This window comes from Mauremys mutica, chromosome 2 (genome assembly GCF_020497125.1).
Source record: "Mauremys mutica isolate MM-2020 ecotype Southern chromosome 2, ASM2049712v1, whole genome shotgun sequence".
Lineage (NCBI taxonomy): Eukaryota > Metazoa > Chordata > Testudines > Geoemydidae > Mauremys > Mauremys mutica.
The window spans coordinates 11,570,421-11,586,764 of record NC_059073.1 but is presented as its reverse complement, the minus strand read 5'-3'; the positions used below and the strand labels follow the sequence as shown (position 1 = coordinate 11,586,764).

Below are 16,344 nucleotides of genomic sequence, written 5' to 3'. Positions count from 1 at the left end.
CCCTGGAACACCCCTGATTGGTCAAATCCCCTCTCCGGGTAGGCCTATGAGGGCGAAACCTCTCCTGATTGGTAGAGGGCAGTGGGAGGAGTTCTTAGAGGGGTCACATGACATACTTTGCTTCCGGTCATGTGTCCTCCTTGACCCTGGAAGTAATACCCTGTGGGTGGGACTTCTGGTGATAGGTGGGTGGGGTTTAAGTGGTCAAGGGGCGGGGTTTTAGGAGTCAAAGGGCCGGTTTGTGTTTGATTGATGGTAGGGCCCTAATAGTACTACTGGACACACTTAGAGGCCCTTGCCTTCCAAAAGGGTGGCTTTGTAAATTTTGTGTCAGCTCTTCTTGAAGGAAGGATTGATTCTTGACCCGAATGAAGTAAAGTAATAAATCCAGTGAGCTAGCCACATGCTCAATCTCATCCAAGGTCCCAGGCCCCCCTTCATCTTGGAATCTCGGTTTAAATGTCAGACCCCAAGGAGAGTCACTTATACATCAGTCTCTGTGTCCCAGGACAACAAGCCATTCTTCTCAGCCACTTTAGCCCATGCTTACCGGGCCCACTGGATGATAGGGAGAGGTTGGAATTTGTGGGCCCCTGCTGTTAGTGGGCATGCTGGCAGGGTGAGATTCAGTAGTATGGAAACCGGACACCCTTGGAGGCCCTTGCCTTCCAAAAGGGTGGCTTTGTAAATTTAGTGTCAGGTGTTCTGGATCGAGGGTCCTTGGACATTCGGGACTTCACTTTGTGTTGCAGCTTGCTGAAGGTTTGCTTCAGGCACATTAACATCTTTTGGAGAACTTTGCTCCTTGAAGGGGATGGTGTCCTAGCTCTGGAGGCCTTTGGTGACTTTGAGGGAGAACCGTCAGGACTCCAACTTGCTTTCTCCCCAGCTTGCGAAAGCCCTGTTGTACTCGTTGCAACGGACACCATCTTTGGTTGCTTGCGGGGAGCCCTTTTCCCCATTCCATCCTGCGTCTTGCTCTTGTCTGCTGGAAGGAGCCACAGCACTGGCATTTTATTGTGGTAGGATGATGCTGAGGAGTCTCCTGGAGTCCATCGCTGTGGAATTCCATGGGATCTTCCCGGCAAGTCAGCACCTGCAGAGCCAGCTGGTCTCTTCTGTCGATGCTTACCACACTTCTCGCAGCCTCTGATTGGTGGCTGGTCCCTGGAGAGCTTTGAATTCACAGTTCCATTGAAGCCATGTGAATCCATGCTGTCTCGAACACCATGCAGCTCAGCAGATGTCTCCTTTGGAGTTTTCTCACCCTTCCTCTTTCCTGGATATGCCTTGTGGCACTGCTGGCAAACTGAGACCTGGCCCGCCAAGGGGCGGGAGCTGCTCAACATTTCCGTCAGGTGCTTGATCTGCAGGTCGTGTGCAGCCTGCCCAGCAATGAGAGAGTCAAGGGTGGATCTTGTTAGCTGCTCAGAGCCTGGTGCCTCTGGGGCAACCTGGTGCCATTGGGTCCTGGGAGGATCTGCCCTGCTCTCCCCTGTTTGTGCCCCTGGCCGCAGGCAGGAGCCTTCTCCCAAGAGAACCTTCCTCTCCATGTGCAGCTCCAGCTTCTCTTCAGTCCCTTTGGTGCCGCTCACACTGCTAAGGGGCTTTCTCAACTCGCTCCTATAAATTTGGAGTGTCGCTGCGAGTGTCTTCTCTGCTATTGCGGTTCCTGGAGGTGGCGATGTCAGACCCACCCCTGCTGGCAGAGTGCAGTGCTGTGGGTTAGTCTGCTTTCCTGCCGCGCCATCATTCCTGCCCGTCTCCATGGTGATATCTTCCACTGGCGTTGGAGGACGTGTGGAAGAAGAGGAGCTTTTGCTTCGCCTCCCCATCTGCAAGAAATCAGTCTCCATCTCACTAAACTCCACACGGACTCCCCTGGCTGGGACGGCATGAGGCAGCTTTGCCGGGGGCTCTGGGTCCAGGGTGAGCAGCCCCCTCTGCATGACCGGATGCTGATGCCTTATGTGGAGTTCGACGGGGTGGGCAGGCTGTTGTCCCATCGTTGGGAAGGCCACTGTCCTGTGCTTGCCTGGCTCCCTAGGGGCGTGGAGTGGCCCAGGCAGGGCAGTCTCTCTCCGGAGGGGAACATCTCTGTGCGACTCTCGCACTATCTTAGGAAAGGCCTTCGTTTGGATCTCCCACCATTTCTGAGCCACGTGATCCTGCAGCTCGACCACCGCTGTGGGCACAAGCCTGGCCAGGATGGCATCAGGGGATGCCATGATCCTATGGGCCTTTTGGGGAAGGGGTCCCCAGGGGCAGACACATGGCTCCTGGATCTCCTGTGCACGCTGAGGGCTGGTGTTGGATCTGAGGGGCTCCGGGACCTTTGCTGGAAATCCACATTTGGGCGGATCTGTGTCTACTTCCAATTGATGATTGGTGTCCCGCTTACCCAGTAATGGCTCCCCCGGGATGGGGGTTTGTGGAGCCCCCAGTCGCCTCTGCAGATGCTTCTGCCGGATGTCGAAGTCTGAGCTATGGACTGAAGTCTGGTCCAGACCCGTGGTCTGCTCTCCCCGGTCTCGTCTGCCGTGGGCAGGAGGCTTGGAGAGAGGCTGGGCTTGGATGAGATGAGTGGATCCTTCCCAGCTCGCGAAGGGCATGATCTCCCCTGTGTGGCAGAGGGGCTTCGACTGAATAATGGCGGCTTCTCTCAGGGAAAAGGAGCTGGGACTCCAGAGGGCAGAGGTGGTGGATTCCATAGCGGAATAGGAGAACTGGCTCGTCATGGCTGTCGCCACACTCGGCCTGTGGGAGAGAGCAGACAGGGACAGATGGGACATGGCCCTGCTGAGCAAAGGCAGGGCTTGGGCACAGCCTTCCAACAGTAGTGCAATGGGGCAGTGCCTAGGCATGCATTGCACACCACAGCCTGACACAAGGACATCAACTGGGTAACGAAGGACTGAGAGGGGGAGCCGGCACTCATTTTATCTAGAACGATAACCCCTTCGTCACACGCACATGTGCAGCACCTAGCACAATGGGGCCTTGAGCATGATTGGGGACCCAGTGCTATTTTAACAGAAAGATTAGCTAACAACAATTGCTTTGGGTGAGGAAGATGTGAGCATGTGTGTGTAACCCTCACCAGAGGAGGTTGTGAAGGCCAAGATTATAAACTATAAAAGGAACTAGATAAATTCATCAATGGCTATTAGCTAGGATGGGCAGGGATGGTGTCCCTAGTCTCTGTTTGTCTGAAGCTGGGAATGGGCGACAGGGGATGGATCATTTGATGATTCCCTCTTCTGGTCATTCCCTCTGCTGCACTGGCATTGGCCAGTTTTGGAAGACAGGATACTGGGCTAGATGAACCTTTGGTCTGACCCAGTCTGGCTGTTCTTATGTTCTTACATTCTAACCCACTGGAAAACTGTCCTCTTCTAATGGCTGATACACTAGAGGCTAACAACCTACTATTGCTCCCAGTTAATGGAGTTTCTCTGTTGGTGGGGGACTGTGCTATGGTCCTGAAAGTCCTGGGTTTGAACCCAGCTGATGACTCATGTTTGGGGTGTATCACAGGGTGCCCCACTCACTGCTTGTCTGGAGCCTACTCTGGGGATTAGCTCTTGAGGCCAATGCCCCTTCCAATTGTCGCATGCGGTCACATCATCTCTCTCTCATTCCAGGAACTGCAGTGTCCTCTTCTTGGCTAGGCCACTCAGCGTTTCCCCCTCTTCCAGGGTACAGTCCTTCAATTGCCTGTCACTCCCACAGTGACCCAGACAGTCCTGTTCACTGCCCCGCCGGTCTGGGCCGTGCCCTCGGTGGCTGGTAGGGAAACCTGGGCCCACACTTCACACCGGGCTCCAGGCCAGGGACCCTCAACCCAGCAGTTCTGGGCTTTCCTCTCCCAGCCTGGACTGCTTCCTACTACTCCTGGTTCCCCTCCTTGCTCTGGGTGCACCAGCTCCAAACACTCCCCCCTCCTCCCAGGGAGGGGCTGCCCTTTCCCAGCTGCAGCTTCTGTCTCTTGCCAGTTTCCTGGCTTTATCGGCCCCGCCCAGCTGAGCCTGCTTGGAATCAATTCCCTGCTCCCTGGCTCTTCCTCCAGGTGCACCCTGTGGAGTTCATGGGCCTGCCTGGCCACCTGAGCCCCTTCCAGTCCTGTGTGGGGAGGACACCCCCTCACAGCGTGTCATTGGATTGCTTTTTCTTTCAGACACAGCACGGGCAGGTTCGAGACAGTCGCCTGCTGGCAGATATTGCCGTACAGAAGGATTTGATCCTACTCACAACCCCAACTTGTAGTCTCTGCATTTAATTTCTGATAATCCCTCACCTCACTTTCACTGGTATCTCACCTGTTATTTTAGGATGCTGGCGTGTCTGCTTTTCCCTGCTCCCTCCTCTCTACATTCATTATCCCCTCCCACCCAGCCCCCCGTCTGGTGCCCCCCGCTCAGTTGCCTTACGGTATCAGAACTGCATCCAGGTATCTGGCCACATCCTGTTGCCTCCTCTCAACGAGCCTGAGGCTGTGAGCCAAGGGGAGCTTCTCCAGGGGCACAGGGCAGCTGTGGAACAGAGAGAGCAGATAGCTGAGTGCAGGCCCTGCCCTCAGGCCCTCTTTTACCCAGAGGGGCGGCACCGAAAGGCTCCCTGTCCCCTTCTCCACTGAGGCAGCCTCCTCCCCTGCAATACCCGGGCCTTGGATGTTCTGGGTTAGGGTTAGCTGGATTGTTAGGTGATCCCTGTCTAGTGCTGAGGAGGTGAGTGTGTATTCTGCTGGCTGCATGTGTGTCATGTCCCTCCCACAGAAGCTAATCAACGTATAGGATAACAGCCTACTCTAGCTACCCACTATGCAGCTACTTCTTTAGCTCTAAGGGGTGCTTTATGCTGCAGAGCTGAAGGTCCAGGGTTCAAATCCTACTTGGAACCTATGCTGGGGGACTGGAGGAGGGGCCATTACCCAAGTGCTGCTGGATCCCCTACTCACCATACCAGAAAGGCCAGCCTTCCTCCTGACCTCTCCACCTCACCTCCCCGGGGTGCACGGGGCTGCTCCCAGAAAACATTTTCTCCCCCTCTTGGGAGGGGAGGATGGTCCAGTCCAGTTGACACAATCTACCCCTCCCCCGCCACTGCCCCGGGTTAAAGGAGCCGTATGATGCTGGAAGAAGGGAATGACCCACTGTACGAGGTGTGGGGGTGGATTAGAGATGGCAACTTCTGCAGGGTGGGAAGGAATTGCAGGAGTCTAAAGGAGAAGAGTTGCCTGCGTGGTACATAGGTCGGGGCAGGGGAGGGATTACTCGGGCTACTGCCCCTGGGTGGGGATGAATTGCATGACGCTAAAGGAGGGGACTGACCCACTGCAGATTCATGGAGGGGGGCATTGCTTACCACGCCTCTAGGGATGCACCAGCCTCCTCCACCTCTTGCGCACAGCGTCCAAAAGCTGCCAGAAGTGAGACATAAAGGAGACATTGAGCTGCTTGGGCACCCTCTGCTTCCTAGCAGCCTATTGCCCCAGATTTCAGAGGCAGCCTGTGAACGGAGCCCCAGCCAGTGCCTCTGCACGACTCTGGGCACGACTGTGACTTCGCAGGAAGAGGGGAGGCAGGTGGGGGAATAGACCCTATTTCTCTGCTTTGCATGGGGCCTGAGTCTGCCACTGCAGCTGTGGGGTGAGGCGCTGCTTACCTTTCGCTTTCTTTTTTGTCTTTCTGGGCCTCCTCTTCCTCGGAGAAGCCTGCCACACACAGAGAAAGCAGCAGGGTTAGAAGAGAACTCCTCAATAAACCTGGGAGAACAATGAGCCAGAGGTGATTGCCATGTGGGGCCAGAGGGAAATTTTTCCTTCTGGCAGAGTATTGCACTCTGAGGCATCATGGGTAGGCATTGTGCTTTCGTATGATGCAGCCAATATAGGGCACAAAGCACAAACCATAACAGGGGTCACTGGAACAATCCAGGGGCTGGAGAAACAGGGATTGCTGGTACCAGGAGCCTGCAGAGTTTATAAGCATTGAAGGAGAGAGCCTGCAAAGTTCTCTCTCCTGCAGAGATGATCAAACTCTGCAGGTTTTAGGATTGCAGAGTATGCAACTAACCCCAGATACCATGCATGGAATTCAGACCAGGGGGGAGAAATCTGACATCTGGACAACAGTGTTTCCTAGATACATATTTAGGGAATGCATGATATCGGGGTTTTCTCTGCAGCTATTTGGGATGGCCATGCTACTCCTGAGTGATGAAGCCATGAATGGCTTATGCAAGTCCTCCCAAACAAGTGCTGATATAACCCCTAGATCATCCTTAAATGGCAGCTGTTTTACACCAAAAAACAACAACAACAGTTTGGCATGAGCTCAGTCCACTTGCTTGGGAGCTGCAAAGTTTCTTGAAGGTAAACTGCACTGCTTGCAGCTTAACTATCCAGGTATTCCCTTCACAGGCTAGATCTTTCTCGCCTGGGCTCAGCCCCTTCCCTCCTCCCCCACAGTTTAGTTCCTTTAGTTCTCCACATGTTTTCAGCAGGCTTCCTTTTGGGGCAAGGAGGTGGTGGAGAAGAACCTAGATTAACTCACTTCCAAGCCTTCAATAGGATTTGGCTATGACAGGAATCCTTTGTCTCCCAGTTTGACCACCCCCCCGCCCCTCCATCCTAGTGGAAAAATACCACCAGTCCAAAATGATGTCCATCTGAGGGAACTGGGATTGTTTAGTCTGCAGAAGAGAAGAATGAGGGGGCATTTGATAGCTGCTTTCAACTACCTGAAAGGGAGTTCCCAAGAGGATGGATCTAGACTGTTCTGAGTGGTAGCAGATGACAGAAGAAGGAGTAATGGTCTCAAGTTGCAGTGGGGAAGGTTTAGGTTGGATATTAGGAGCAACTTTTTCACTAGGAGGGTGGTGAAGCACTGGAATGGGTTCCCTAGGGAGGTGGTGGAATCTCCTTCCTTAGAGGTTTTTAAGGGCAGGCTTGACAAAGCCCTGGATGGGATGATTTAGTTGGGAATTAGTCCTGCTTTGAGCAGGGGCTTGGACTAGATACCTCCTGAGGTCCCTTCCAACCCTGATAGTCTATGGATTCTATAATTCTATGAGGTGACATGATCACATGACCCTGCAGTGTCAAAGCAGCATCCCAGGAAACGTCTCAGGAAGGAGGAAGATTAGCATCTTCCCTGTCCTATTGTCCTTCCTAATAGCCCATCCAGGCTGATTGCCTACTCTTTGGGGGCATTCCCCTGGTGCAAGCACTTTTGTAATTGATACAGAGCCCATATTCCTAACTTCAGATACAGAAATGATACATCCATCCAAATAGGATAATCCCATTCAGTAAATCAGAACCTTTCCAAGGATATCTCACATGACCCTTCTTGCATAAAACATACCTTAGTTATGCCATATTCCTAGAACAATATTTCTATGAAGAATATGGGGCGTAATGTTACAGGGGTGAAGAAGCATGTGGACAAGGGCGATCCGGTGGATAGAGTGTACCTGAACTTTCAGAAAGCCTTTAACAAGATCCCTCATCAAAGGTTCTTAAGCAAAGTAAGTTGTCATGAGATAAGAGGGAAGGTCTTCACATGGACCACTAACTGGTTTAAAGATAGGAAACCAAAGGTAGGAATAAATGGTGAGTTTATGAAGAGAGATAAATAGCAAGGTCCCCCAAGGATCTGGACTGGGACCAGAGTTCTTCAACATCTTCATAAATGATCTAGAAAAGGGGGAAACAGTGAAGTGGCCAGATTTGCAGATGATACAAAGCTAAAGATCGGTAAATCCAAAGCTGAATAGGCCCTCCTTGTTCCCACATGTATAACTCTGTGTTGGGCTGTGTGAAAATGCATTTTGTTTGAATGGGCCCCATTTGCCAAACAAACGCTCCAGAACTCTCTGCATGACTGCCCTGTCCTCATCGTTATTTGCCATTCTGCCAATCTTCATGTCATCAGCTCATTTTTATCAGCATCAATTTTGTATTTACTTCCAAGTCATTGAAAAATATTGAATAGCATCAGACCTAGTATTGATCCCTGCAAAGCCCCATTAGAAACACCCACATTTGATGAGCCCTTTGACAATTACATTTTGAGATCTATCAGTTAGACATTAGCCTGTTCTCAATCCCTTTAACCTGTGCTCCATTGATATTGTATAGTGCTAATTTTTAATCCAAATGTCCTGCGGTTCCTGGATGCCTAAACAGGGGAATCTCAAGTTGGAGGAGAGAGGTTATTTTACCTCTGTATTTGGCACTGGTGCAACCACTGCTGCAATTCTGCATCCAGTTCTGGTGTCTAACATTCAGGAAGGATGTTGATAAATTGCAGAGGGTTCAGAGAAGAGCCATAAGAATGATTAAAGGATTAGAAAATCTGCCTTATACTGATAGACTTTAGGAGCTCAGTCAATGTCGCTTAAAGAGGTTAAGGGTGGTTTGAGGAAAAGTCTATAAATACCTACATGGGGAAGAAATTATTACAAATGGGCTCTTCAATCTAGCAGAGAAAGGTTTCACATGGTCCAATGGCTGGAAGTTGAAACTAGACACATTCAGACTAGACAGAAAGCGTCCATTTTTAACAGTGAGAGGAATTAACCATTGGAACAAGTTACCAAGGTCATGGTGGACTGATTCTCCATCACTGGCAATTTTTTAAATCAAGATTGGACATTTTAATTCAAGGTATGCACTAGGCATGATTGTGGGGAAGTTCTTTGGCTTGTGCTAGACAGGAGGGTCAGACTAGAAGATCACAATGGGCCCATCTTGCCTTGGAATCTGTGAAAAACAATACCTTTCAAAAGTCTAAGTTTGTCACATCTATGTTTGACATGGCCCATTTTCCATGAAATATTGTTAACCTGCTTTGAATATATTCCCGTCCTTTAATTCTTTATTGATTGAATCCCATATCTGTTTGTCCATTATTTCAGGCTAAATGGCCTATAAGAAGCCAGGCCAACCCCCCGTAACTTTTTGAATATTGACAAAACATTAGCACACTTCCAGCCTTCTGGAATTCCCTCAGGAATCCTACATTGGTTAAAACATTAACGTCTGTGGGCCAATAACCTCCTGAGCCAGCTCTTTGAGAACTCTTGGGTGGAGATGATCCGAGCCTGCTGATTGAAAACTACTTCTGTTTGGTTCCTGCATTCAGCTGGCATCAATACAGCCTTTCCATCTCTCTAGGAGTCTCACTTACCTCAGATCTGGCAAGCCTGATCACAGCATAATACACAAGAAAGAGCAGCAGGATCCTTAGGCAGGAGGCAGAGTTGAGAAAGAGCAGGAGTGATCTCATTTCGCCGGGCTCAGGCACTAAGAATCACAGATACGCTCAAAGCAGCACCAAGTACCCAGGCTACACCTGAGGGCAGGTTGCTGCTCTGGCATCAGGCAGGCGCTGATGTCGTCTCTAGGTCACAATGAGGCTGCTCTCCTGTAATCTCCCTCTAGCCTGTGAGGTGTCAATGCTGTACATAGATCAGGAGATAGGATGGGGCAATCGCCCAAGGGGGCTGAGCTGCTGAGCTCAGAATAAGGCAGGAGAGAGGGCATCAGGTTTCCCAGGAAAACCCTGGGTCTTTTCCGAGTTCTATGACTCTCAAGCCCCTAGGCAAGGGACATTTTTTCCCTACTAGTGGGAACTCCTAAAACCCCTGTGACTGAGGCAGAATCTCCCAGCCTGAAGTGAGAAGCAGCCCTGAAGTGATTATCTAGTGCTAAGAGAGCACAAAAACGTTCACAGTATCGGCAGCCTAAGCATGGCAAACCCTTGAGCTGGGTCCCACCAAAATCATGAGATTGGCTTCCAAATAATGAGATCTTCAAAAAACATTCATCTGGGGAACTCTTCATTTGCCTTCCGGTGTCTGAGCTACTAGGATGCACTCAATTCACGTTCTCCAGTTTCTCTTTGCAACCACGAGCGATTAAAATTGGATAACAAATAAAATACAATAAAGAGCAGTGATTCTCAAATAAATCACTTGACTCCAGCAGTGGGCGCTTTAAGAAAAGCACCCTATATCATAAGATAATAAAGAGCCCTACCTCTTATTAACATCTTCAATCGGTAGATCTCAAAGCACTTTACAAAAGAGGTCTGTAGCATTAGCCCCCTTTTCGAGATGGGAAACTGAGGCACAGAGCAGCGCAGACTGGATACTGGGCTAGATGGACCCTGGGTCTGACCCAGTGTGTCCGTTCTTATGTTACAGCTGTTCAGTCTCCTTGATACCTGTGATGTCATAATCCTGCTCAGTTCTCCAGTCTTCCATGGAGTCTGGACGGAAAGACAGGGTAGATGTCACCTAGTGAGTTGGGCCTGTGAGAGTAACCTGTGTTCAGGCAGAGAGGGGCTCCTGGGAGAGCAGAGTCAGGGCTCCGTTAAAGAGCCGGAGACAAGGGCCTGGCCTGAGTGTAACCCACCAAACTTTGATTACACCTGTACCTGTAATAATTCCATTGTATTGCAGGGACAGTGAGCAGGTTCAGTCTGTTCTGACAGTGGAACTCCCACCTGTGGAGAACACCACAAATATGCAAATGACATTTAATGTGGATAAATGTAAAGTAATGCACATTAGAAAAAATAACCCCAACTACACATACAATATGATGGGGGCTAATTTAGCTACAACGAATCAGTTGGGGATGCCAGTACCCAGAGTTGCTCCAATTTGGAGGAAAGACACCACAGTGTAGTAAAGCTGCTCAGACTAAACAAAAAAATTCTTCTGTTGATAAGACGACAATCTGTGGGTTAACTAAGACGCCTCATAAATCGAAACATGCTCTTATCATTACAGCAATACAGCACATATCGGTCAAAGAAAAATAACAGTATCTAACATACAGATTTCTTCAGTACAGAAAGGAACACGGGCCACTAATCCTACGCATTGAAAGCATGCGCTGCTTATTTGGCATTTATGTCCTCACGCCCTCCTGAGCTGACCAAGCAGCAAGCACCCTATTCTTTGCATTGCCTGGGATCCTTCTCCTGGCAATTATCTGCTTGCTGCAGGTAGCCAAAGCAGGCCTGCGACCATCAGCCCTCAGGGCAGAGTTCTTCAGCGCCCTTCCGATCTGGCTGTCTCTCTCTGGGGCTGGCTGAACTGGCGGAACAGTTTGGCACCCCCTTTTTTTAAATTTGGGAGTGGAATTGGCCCTCCACCCTTGGAGATGCCCTACTGAGCATGTGTGACCCAAAGCAGCCCTTTAGTCACACCCAACATGCGATGGTAATAATCTTTGTACAAAATATGCCTTGTGAGGTCCTCAGTCTGTGCTCTAGTAACCCCCCTGCATTGTAAGCCTGGGTTTATCATTGCTGGGCTGGGTCTCACGGCCAACATGTAACTCCAACAGACCACAGTCGTCAGCAGGATTGAACATGGGATCTGTGCAGCTCAGTATATGTGCCTCTACTTCATGAGCTAAAAGCCACGTGGCTCTTAGCTAAGGCTGTAGCAGGCTCATCAATCTCTAGCTAGGCTGGGCACCACTAGAGGGGGACACAGACTCATAGACTTTAAGGTCAGAAGGGACCATTATGATCTTCTAGTCTGACATCCTGCCCAACGCAGGCCACAGAATCTCACCCACCCATTCCTGTAACAAATCCCTGAACTATGTCTGAGCTGCTGAAGTCCTCAACTTATGGTTTAAAACTTCAAGGTGCAGAAAATTCTCCAGCAAGTGACCCGTGTCCCATGCTGCAGAAGAAGGTGAAAAACCTCCAGGGCCTCTGCCAATCTGCCCTGGAAGAAAATTCCTTCCCGATGCCAAATATGGCGATCAGCTAAACCCTGAGCATGTGGACAAGACTCACCAGCCAGACACCCAGGAAAGAATTCTCTGTAGTAACTCAGATCCCACCCCATCTAACATCCCATCACAGACCATTGGGCCTATTTACCTGCTAATACTCAAAGATCAATTAATTGCCAAAATTAGGTTATCCCATGATACCATCCCCTCCATAAACTTATCCAGCTCAGTCTTGAAGCCAGTTAGGTTTCTTGCCCCCACTGCTCCCCTTGGGAGGCTGTTCCAGAACTTCACTCCTCTGATGGTTAGAAACCTAGATTTAATTTCAAGTCTAAACTTCCTGATGGCCAGTTTATATCCATTTGTTCTTGTGTCCACATTGGTACTGAGCTTAAATAATTCCTCTCCCTCCCTGGTATTTATCCCTCTGATATATTTATAGAGAGCAGTCACATCTCCCCTCAGCCTTCTTTTGGTTAGGCTAAACAAGCCAAGCTCTTCGAGTCTCCCCTCATAAGACAGGTTTTCCATTCCTTGGATCATCCTAGGAGCCCTTCTCTATACCTGTTCCAGTTTGAATTCGTCCTTCTTAAACATGGGAGACCAGAATTGCACACAATATTCCAGAGCGCCACACCAAGCAAGCATAGGTTACATACTTCCCCTAGCTGAGGAAGCGCCTCCCGAGCTTTGGATACTTCCCATCTGATATCCCAGATAAGCCCCTGGTTCTAGGGCCAATAAAGCCCAGTTATTGGCAGGCAGCGTTGAATCTCAGACCTCTGAAGCTGAGTGTTTGAGCCTCTACTGCATGACCTAAACGCCAGCCTCCTAGGTTAAGCTTCAGAGGTCCCAGGTTTGATCCTGCCCTCTGACAATTGGGGTCTGTCAGTGTTATACTAACACGTCCATATTATACTACACAGACCTTTTGACTCAGGTCTGTGGCTTGAGCTGCATCCACACTGCAAAATGACAGGCCTTGGACCCAAGTCCCAGCAGAACTCAGGATCTGACCCTGAACTCCCATTTGTAGGGTGTTTGCTGACCCGAGTCGGACTCATTTGTGCATGGATGGAAGTGGGGCTTGGGCTCAAACCTGAGTCAGAGCCCGGGCTTAATGTACAGTGTAGACGTACCTGCAGTTAGCTTGGCAGGTTCGTCCTTTAGCTCAAAATAGTTACTAAACTGCTCAAGATAGTTAAGACCAAAGCAGACTGTGAAGAACTTCAAAAAGATCTCACAAAACTAAGTGATTGGGCAACAAAATGGCAAATGACATTTAATGTGGATAAATGTAAAGTAATGCACATTAGAAAAAATAACCCCAACTACACAAACAATATGATGGGGGCTAATTTAGCTACAACGAATCAGGAAAGAGATCTTGGAGTCATCGTGGATAGTACTCTGAAGACATCCGCGCAGTGTGCAGCAGCAATCAAAAAAAGCAAACAAGATGTTAGGAATCATTAAAAGGGGGATAGAGAATAAGACTGAGAATATATTATTGCCCTTATATAAATCGATGGTATGCCCACATCTCGAATACTGCGTACAGATGTGGTCTCCTCATCTCAAAAAAGATATACTGGCACTAGAAAGGGTTCAGAGAAGGGAAACTAAAATGATTAGGGTTTTGGAACGGGTCCCATATGAAGAGAGATTAAAGGGGCTAGGACTTTTCAGTTTGGAAAAGAGGAGACTAAGGGGGGATATCATAGAGGTCTATAAAATGATGAGTGATGTGGAGAAAGTAGATAAGGAAAAGTGATTTACTTATTCCCATAATACAAGAACTAGGGATCACCAAATGAAATTAATGGGCAGAGGGTTTTAAACAAATAAAAGCAAGTTCTTCTTCACACAGCTCACAGTCAGCTTTTGGAACTCCTTGCCTGAGGAGGTTGTGAAGGTAGGACTATAACAGCGTTTAAGAGAGAACTGGATAAATTCATGGAGGTTAAGTCCATTAATGGCTATTAGCCAGGATGGGGTAAGGAATGGTGTCCCTAGCTTCTGTTTGTCAGAGGGTGGAGATGGATGACAGGAGAGAGATCACTTGATCATTGCCTGTTAGGTTCACTCCCTCTGGGGCACCAGGCATTGGCCACTATCGGCAGACAGGATACTGGGCTGGATGGACCTTTGGTCTGACCCAGTATGGCCATTCTTATGTTCTTATGTTCAGGCGACACAGGCCCGTGACTGCAGAGCGGAAGCACCAGACTTCACGTCCCTGCCACCATAGGGACAGAGGGTGTCTGATTCATGGAGTAAGCATGCCATATAGCACATGGATTCATCGCATGGGATTACATTGCAAGACTACTCAAAAACTAAATCTCTTTACTGAGTGGAGCGCCAAGCAGGAGCAATCACACCAGGCAGCAGCAGATGCCTGTAGGTTTCCAGGTGGCACTGAAGACGCTGCATAACACCTGGAGCTCTAAAGACCGCATTGCATGGTCCCTCCACTTGAACCTCTCCTCCCCCGATAATCCCCGGCCATGGGGCTGTGCTATGGAGGCCTTGGACAGGCCATCCACATGAGGGTGAATGTCACCTGTCCCTCATGTCAGTGCTCGAGAGCCATTTCCCTGGTGGTTTCACACAGAATGACATCCGGGCAGGTCTCTCTTCGGCTGTAATTACTGGCATTAGTCACCGGAGTGCAGGGGTTATTGGGGTGACTTGTTTCCCCACCCCTTCCTGGGTAACAGACTCCCACACAGCAGTACTCCAGTGGCCTTATGCCAGGGCTTTGGCCTGACTCCGGCCTCAGGGGTCCTTCCAACCCTTATATCAGGCGGCTTTCCAGCCTTGGTGGCTGGCAGGGAAAGCCAGGCTGCCCCTGTATTCTAGGTTCCAATCCAGGGATGCTGAAGCAAGCAGTTCAGCTCTATTCCCTCTCTAGTCAATTCCTCCCTCAGCCAGTCTCAGTCTAGGCCATCCCCAGGCCACCCCCGGGCTCACCCCTCCACAGACTCTTCCCCCATCCCAGGCTCTGCAGAGTTCTCTCCAGCTCCTCTACTGAGCCACCTCCCCCAGCCCTACCTCTTATTAACATCTTCAATCAGTAGCTCTCAAAGCACTTTAAAAGGAGGTATGTTCATTCCCTCTGAAACACCTGGCATTGGCCATTGTCGGAAGACCGGATACTGGGCTAGATGGACCTTTGGTCTGACCCACTGTGACTGTTCTGTTACAGCTGCTCAGTCTCCTTGATACCTGTGATGTCATAATCCCACTCAGTTCTCCAGTCTTCCATGCAGTCTGGATGGAAAGACAGGGTAGATGTCACCTAGTGAGCTGGGCCTGTAAGAGCAACCTGTGTTCAGGCAGAGAGGGGCTCCTGGGAGAGCAGAGTCAGGGCTCCATTAAAGAGCCCGGCCTGAGTGTAACCCACCAAACTTTGATTACACCCGTACCCGTAATAATTCCATTGTATTGCAGGGACAGTGAGCAGGTTCAGTCTGTTCCGACAGCGGAACTCCCACCTGTGGAGACCACCACAAATATGCAAATTGGGACAGGTGCGGATGCCAGTACCCTGAGTTGCTCCAATTTGGAGGAAAGACACCACAGTGTAGTAAAGCTGCTCAGACTAAACAAAAACATTCTTCTGTTGATAAGAGGACAATCTGTGGGTTAACTAAGTCGCCTCATAAATCGAAACATGCTCTTTTCATTACAGCAATACAGCACATACCGGTCAAAGAAAAATAACAGAATCTAACATACAGATTTCTTCAGTACTGAAAGGTACACGGGCCACTAATCCTATGCATTGAAAGCATGCGCTGCTCATTTGGCATTTATGTCCTCACGCCCTCCTGAGCTGACCAAGCAGCAAGCACCCTGTTCTTTGCATAGGCTGGGATCCTGCTCTTGGCAGTTATCTGCCTGCTGCAGGTAGCCAAAGCAGGCCTGCGAACATCAGCCCTCAGGGCAGAGTTCTTCAGCGCCCTTCCGATACGGCTGTCTCTCTCTGGGGCTGGCTGAACTGGCAGAACAGGTTGGCACCCGCTTTTTTTTAAATTTGGGAGTGGAATTGGCCCTCCACCCTTGGAGATGCCCTACTGAGCATGTGTGACCCAAAGCAGCCTCTAGTCACACCCTACATGCGTTGGTAATAATCTTTGTACAAAATATGCCTTGTGAGGTACCCAATGGTTTCCCCAGGAATTGAAATTAGGCGAGGTGTTTGAATTTACAGTGGGGTGGAGGTGTCAGGACCGATGAGATATATAAAAGAGATATGAATAAAGTAAATGTTTTGTTAGGATGATGCAAATTTAACATAAGGATAATGCAAGTTACACCAAAACATATACACGTCTAGATTTCTAAAAACATATACATTTTAAAAAAAATGTATTTAATTTAAATAGACTTTTGAAAAGTAAGCCATCATGGGATAAGAGGGAAGTCCTCTCAAGGATCAGGAACTGGTTAAAAGATGGAAAACAAAGGGTAGGAATAAATTATCGGTTTTCAGAATGTAGACAGAGAAATAGTGGTATCCCTGAGGGGTCGGTACTGGGACCATTACTGCTCAACATATTCATAAATGA

The 16,344-nt window shown here is 49.4% G+C and overlaps 1 protein-coding gene across 3 annotated transcripts; it reads right to left on the bottom strand.

The window, feature by feature from the left end:
* Positions 1-435: 435 nt before the first annotated feature.
* On the bottom strand, positions 436-14,956 carry LOC123364537. 3 transcript variants are annotated; one of them, XM_045006752.1, is made up of 6 exons: positions 14,825-14,956; positions 10,446-10,514; positions 5,665-5,713; positions 5,365-5,419; positions 4,431-4,532; positions 436-2,757 (listed from the first exon to the last, which is right to left on the bottom strand). In XM_045006752.1, the coding sequence occupies exons 2-6, from the start codon at positions 10,458-10,460 to the stop codon at positions 627-629; spliced, it is 2,352 nt and encodes a 783-aa protein (XP_044862687.1). In that variant the 5' UTR covers positions 10,461-10,514; positions 14,825-14,956; the 3' UTR covers positions 436-626. The 3 variants fall into 3 exon arrangements, with proteins under 3 accessions (XP_044862687.1, XP_044862688.1, XP_044862686.1); XM_045006753.1 differs by lacking the exons at positions 10,446-10,514; positions 14,825-14,956 and adding an exon at positions 10,046-10,080; XM_045006751.1 differs by lacking the exons at positions 10,446-10,514; positions 14,825-14,956 and adding an exon at positions 9,195-9,364.
* Between the last annotated feature and the right edge of the window lie 1,388 nt (positions 14,957-16,344).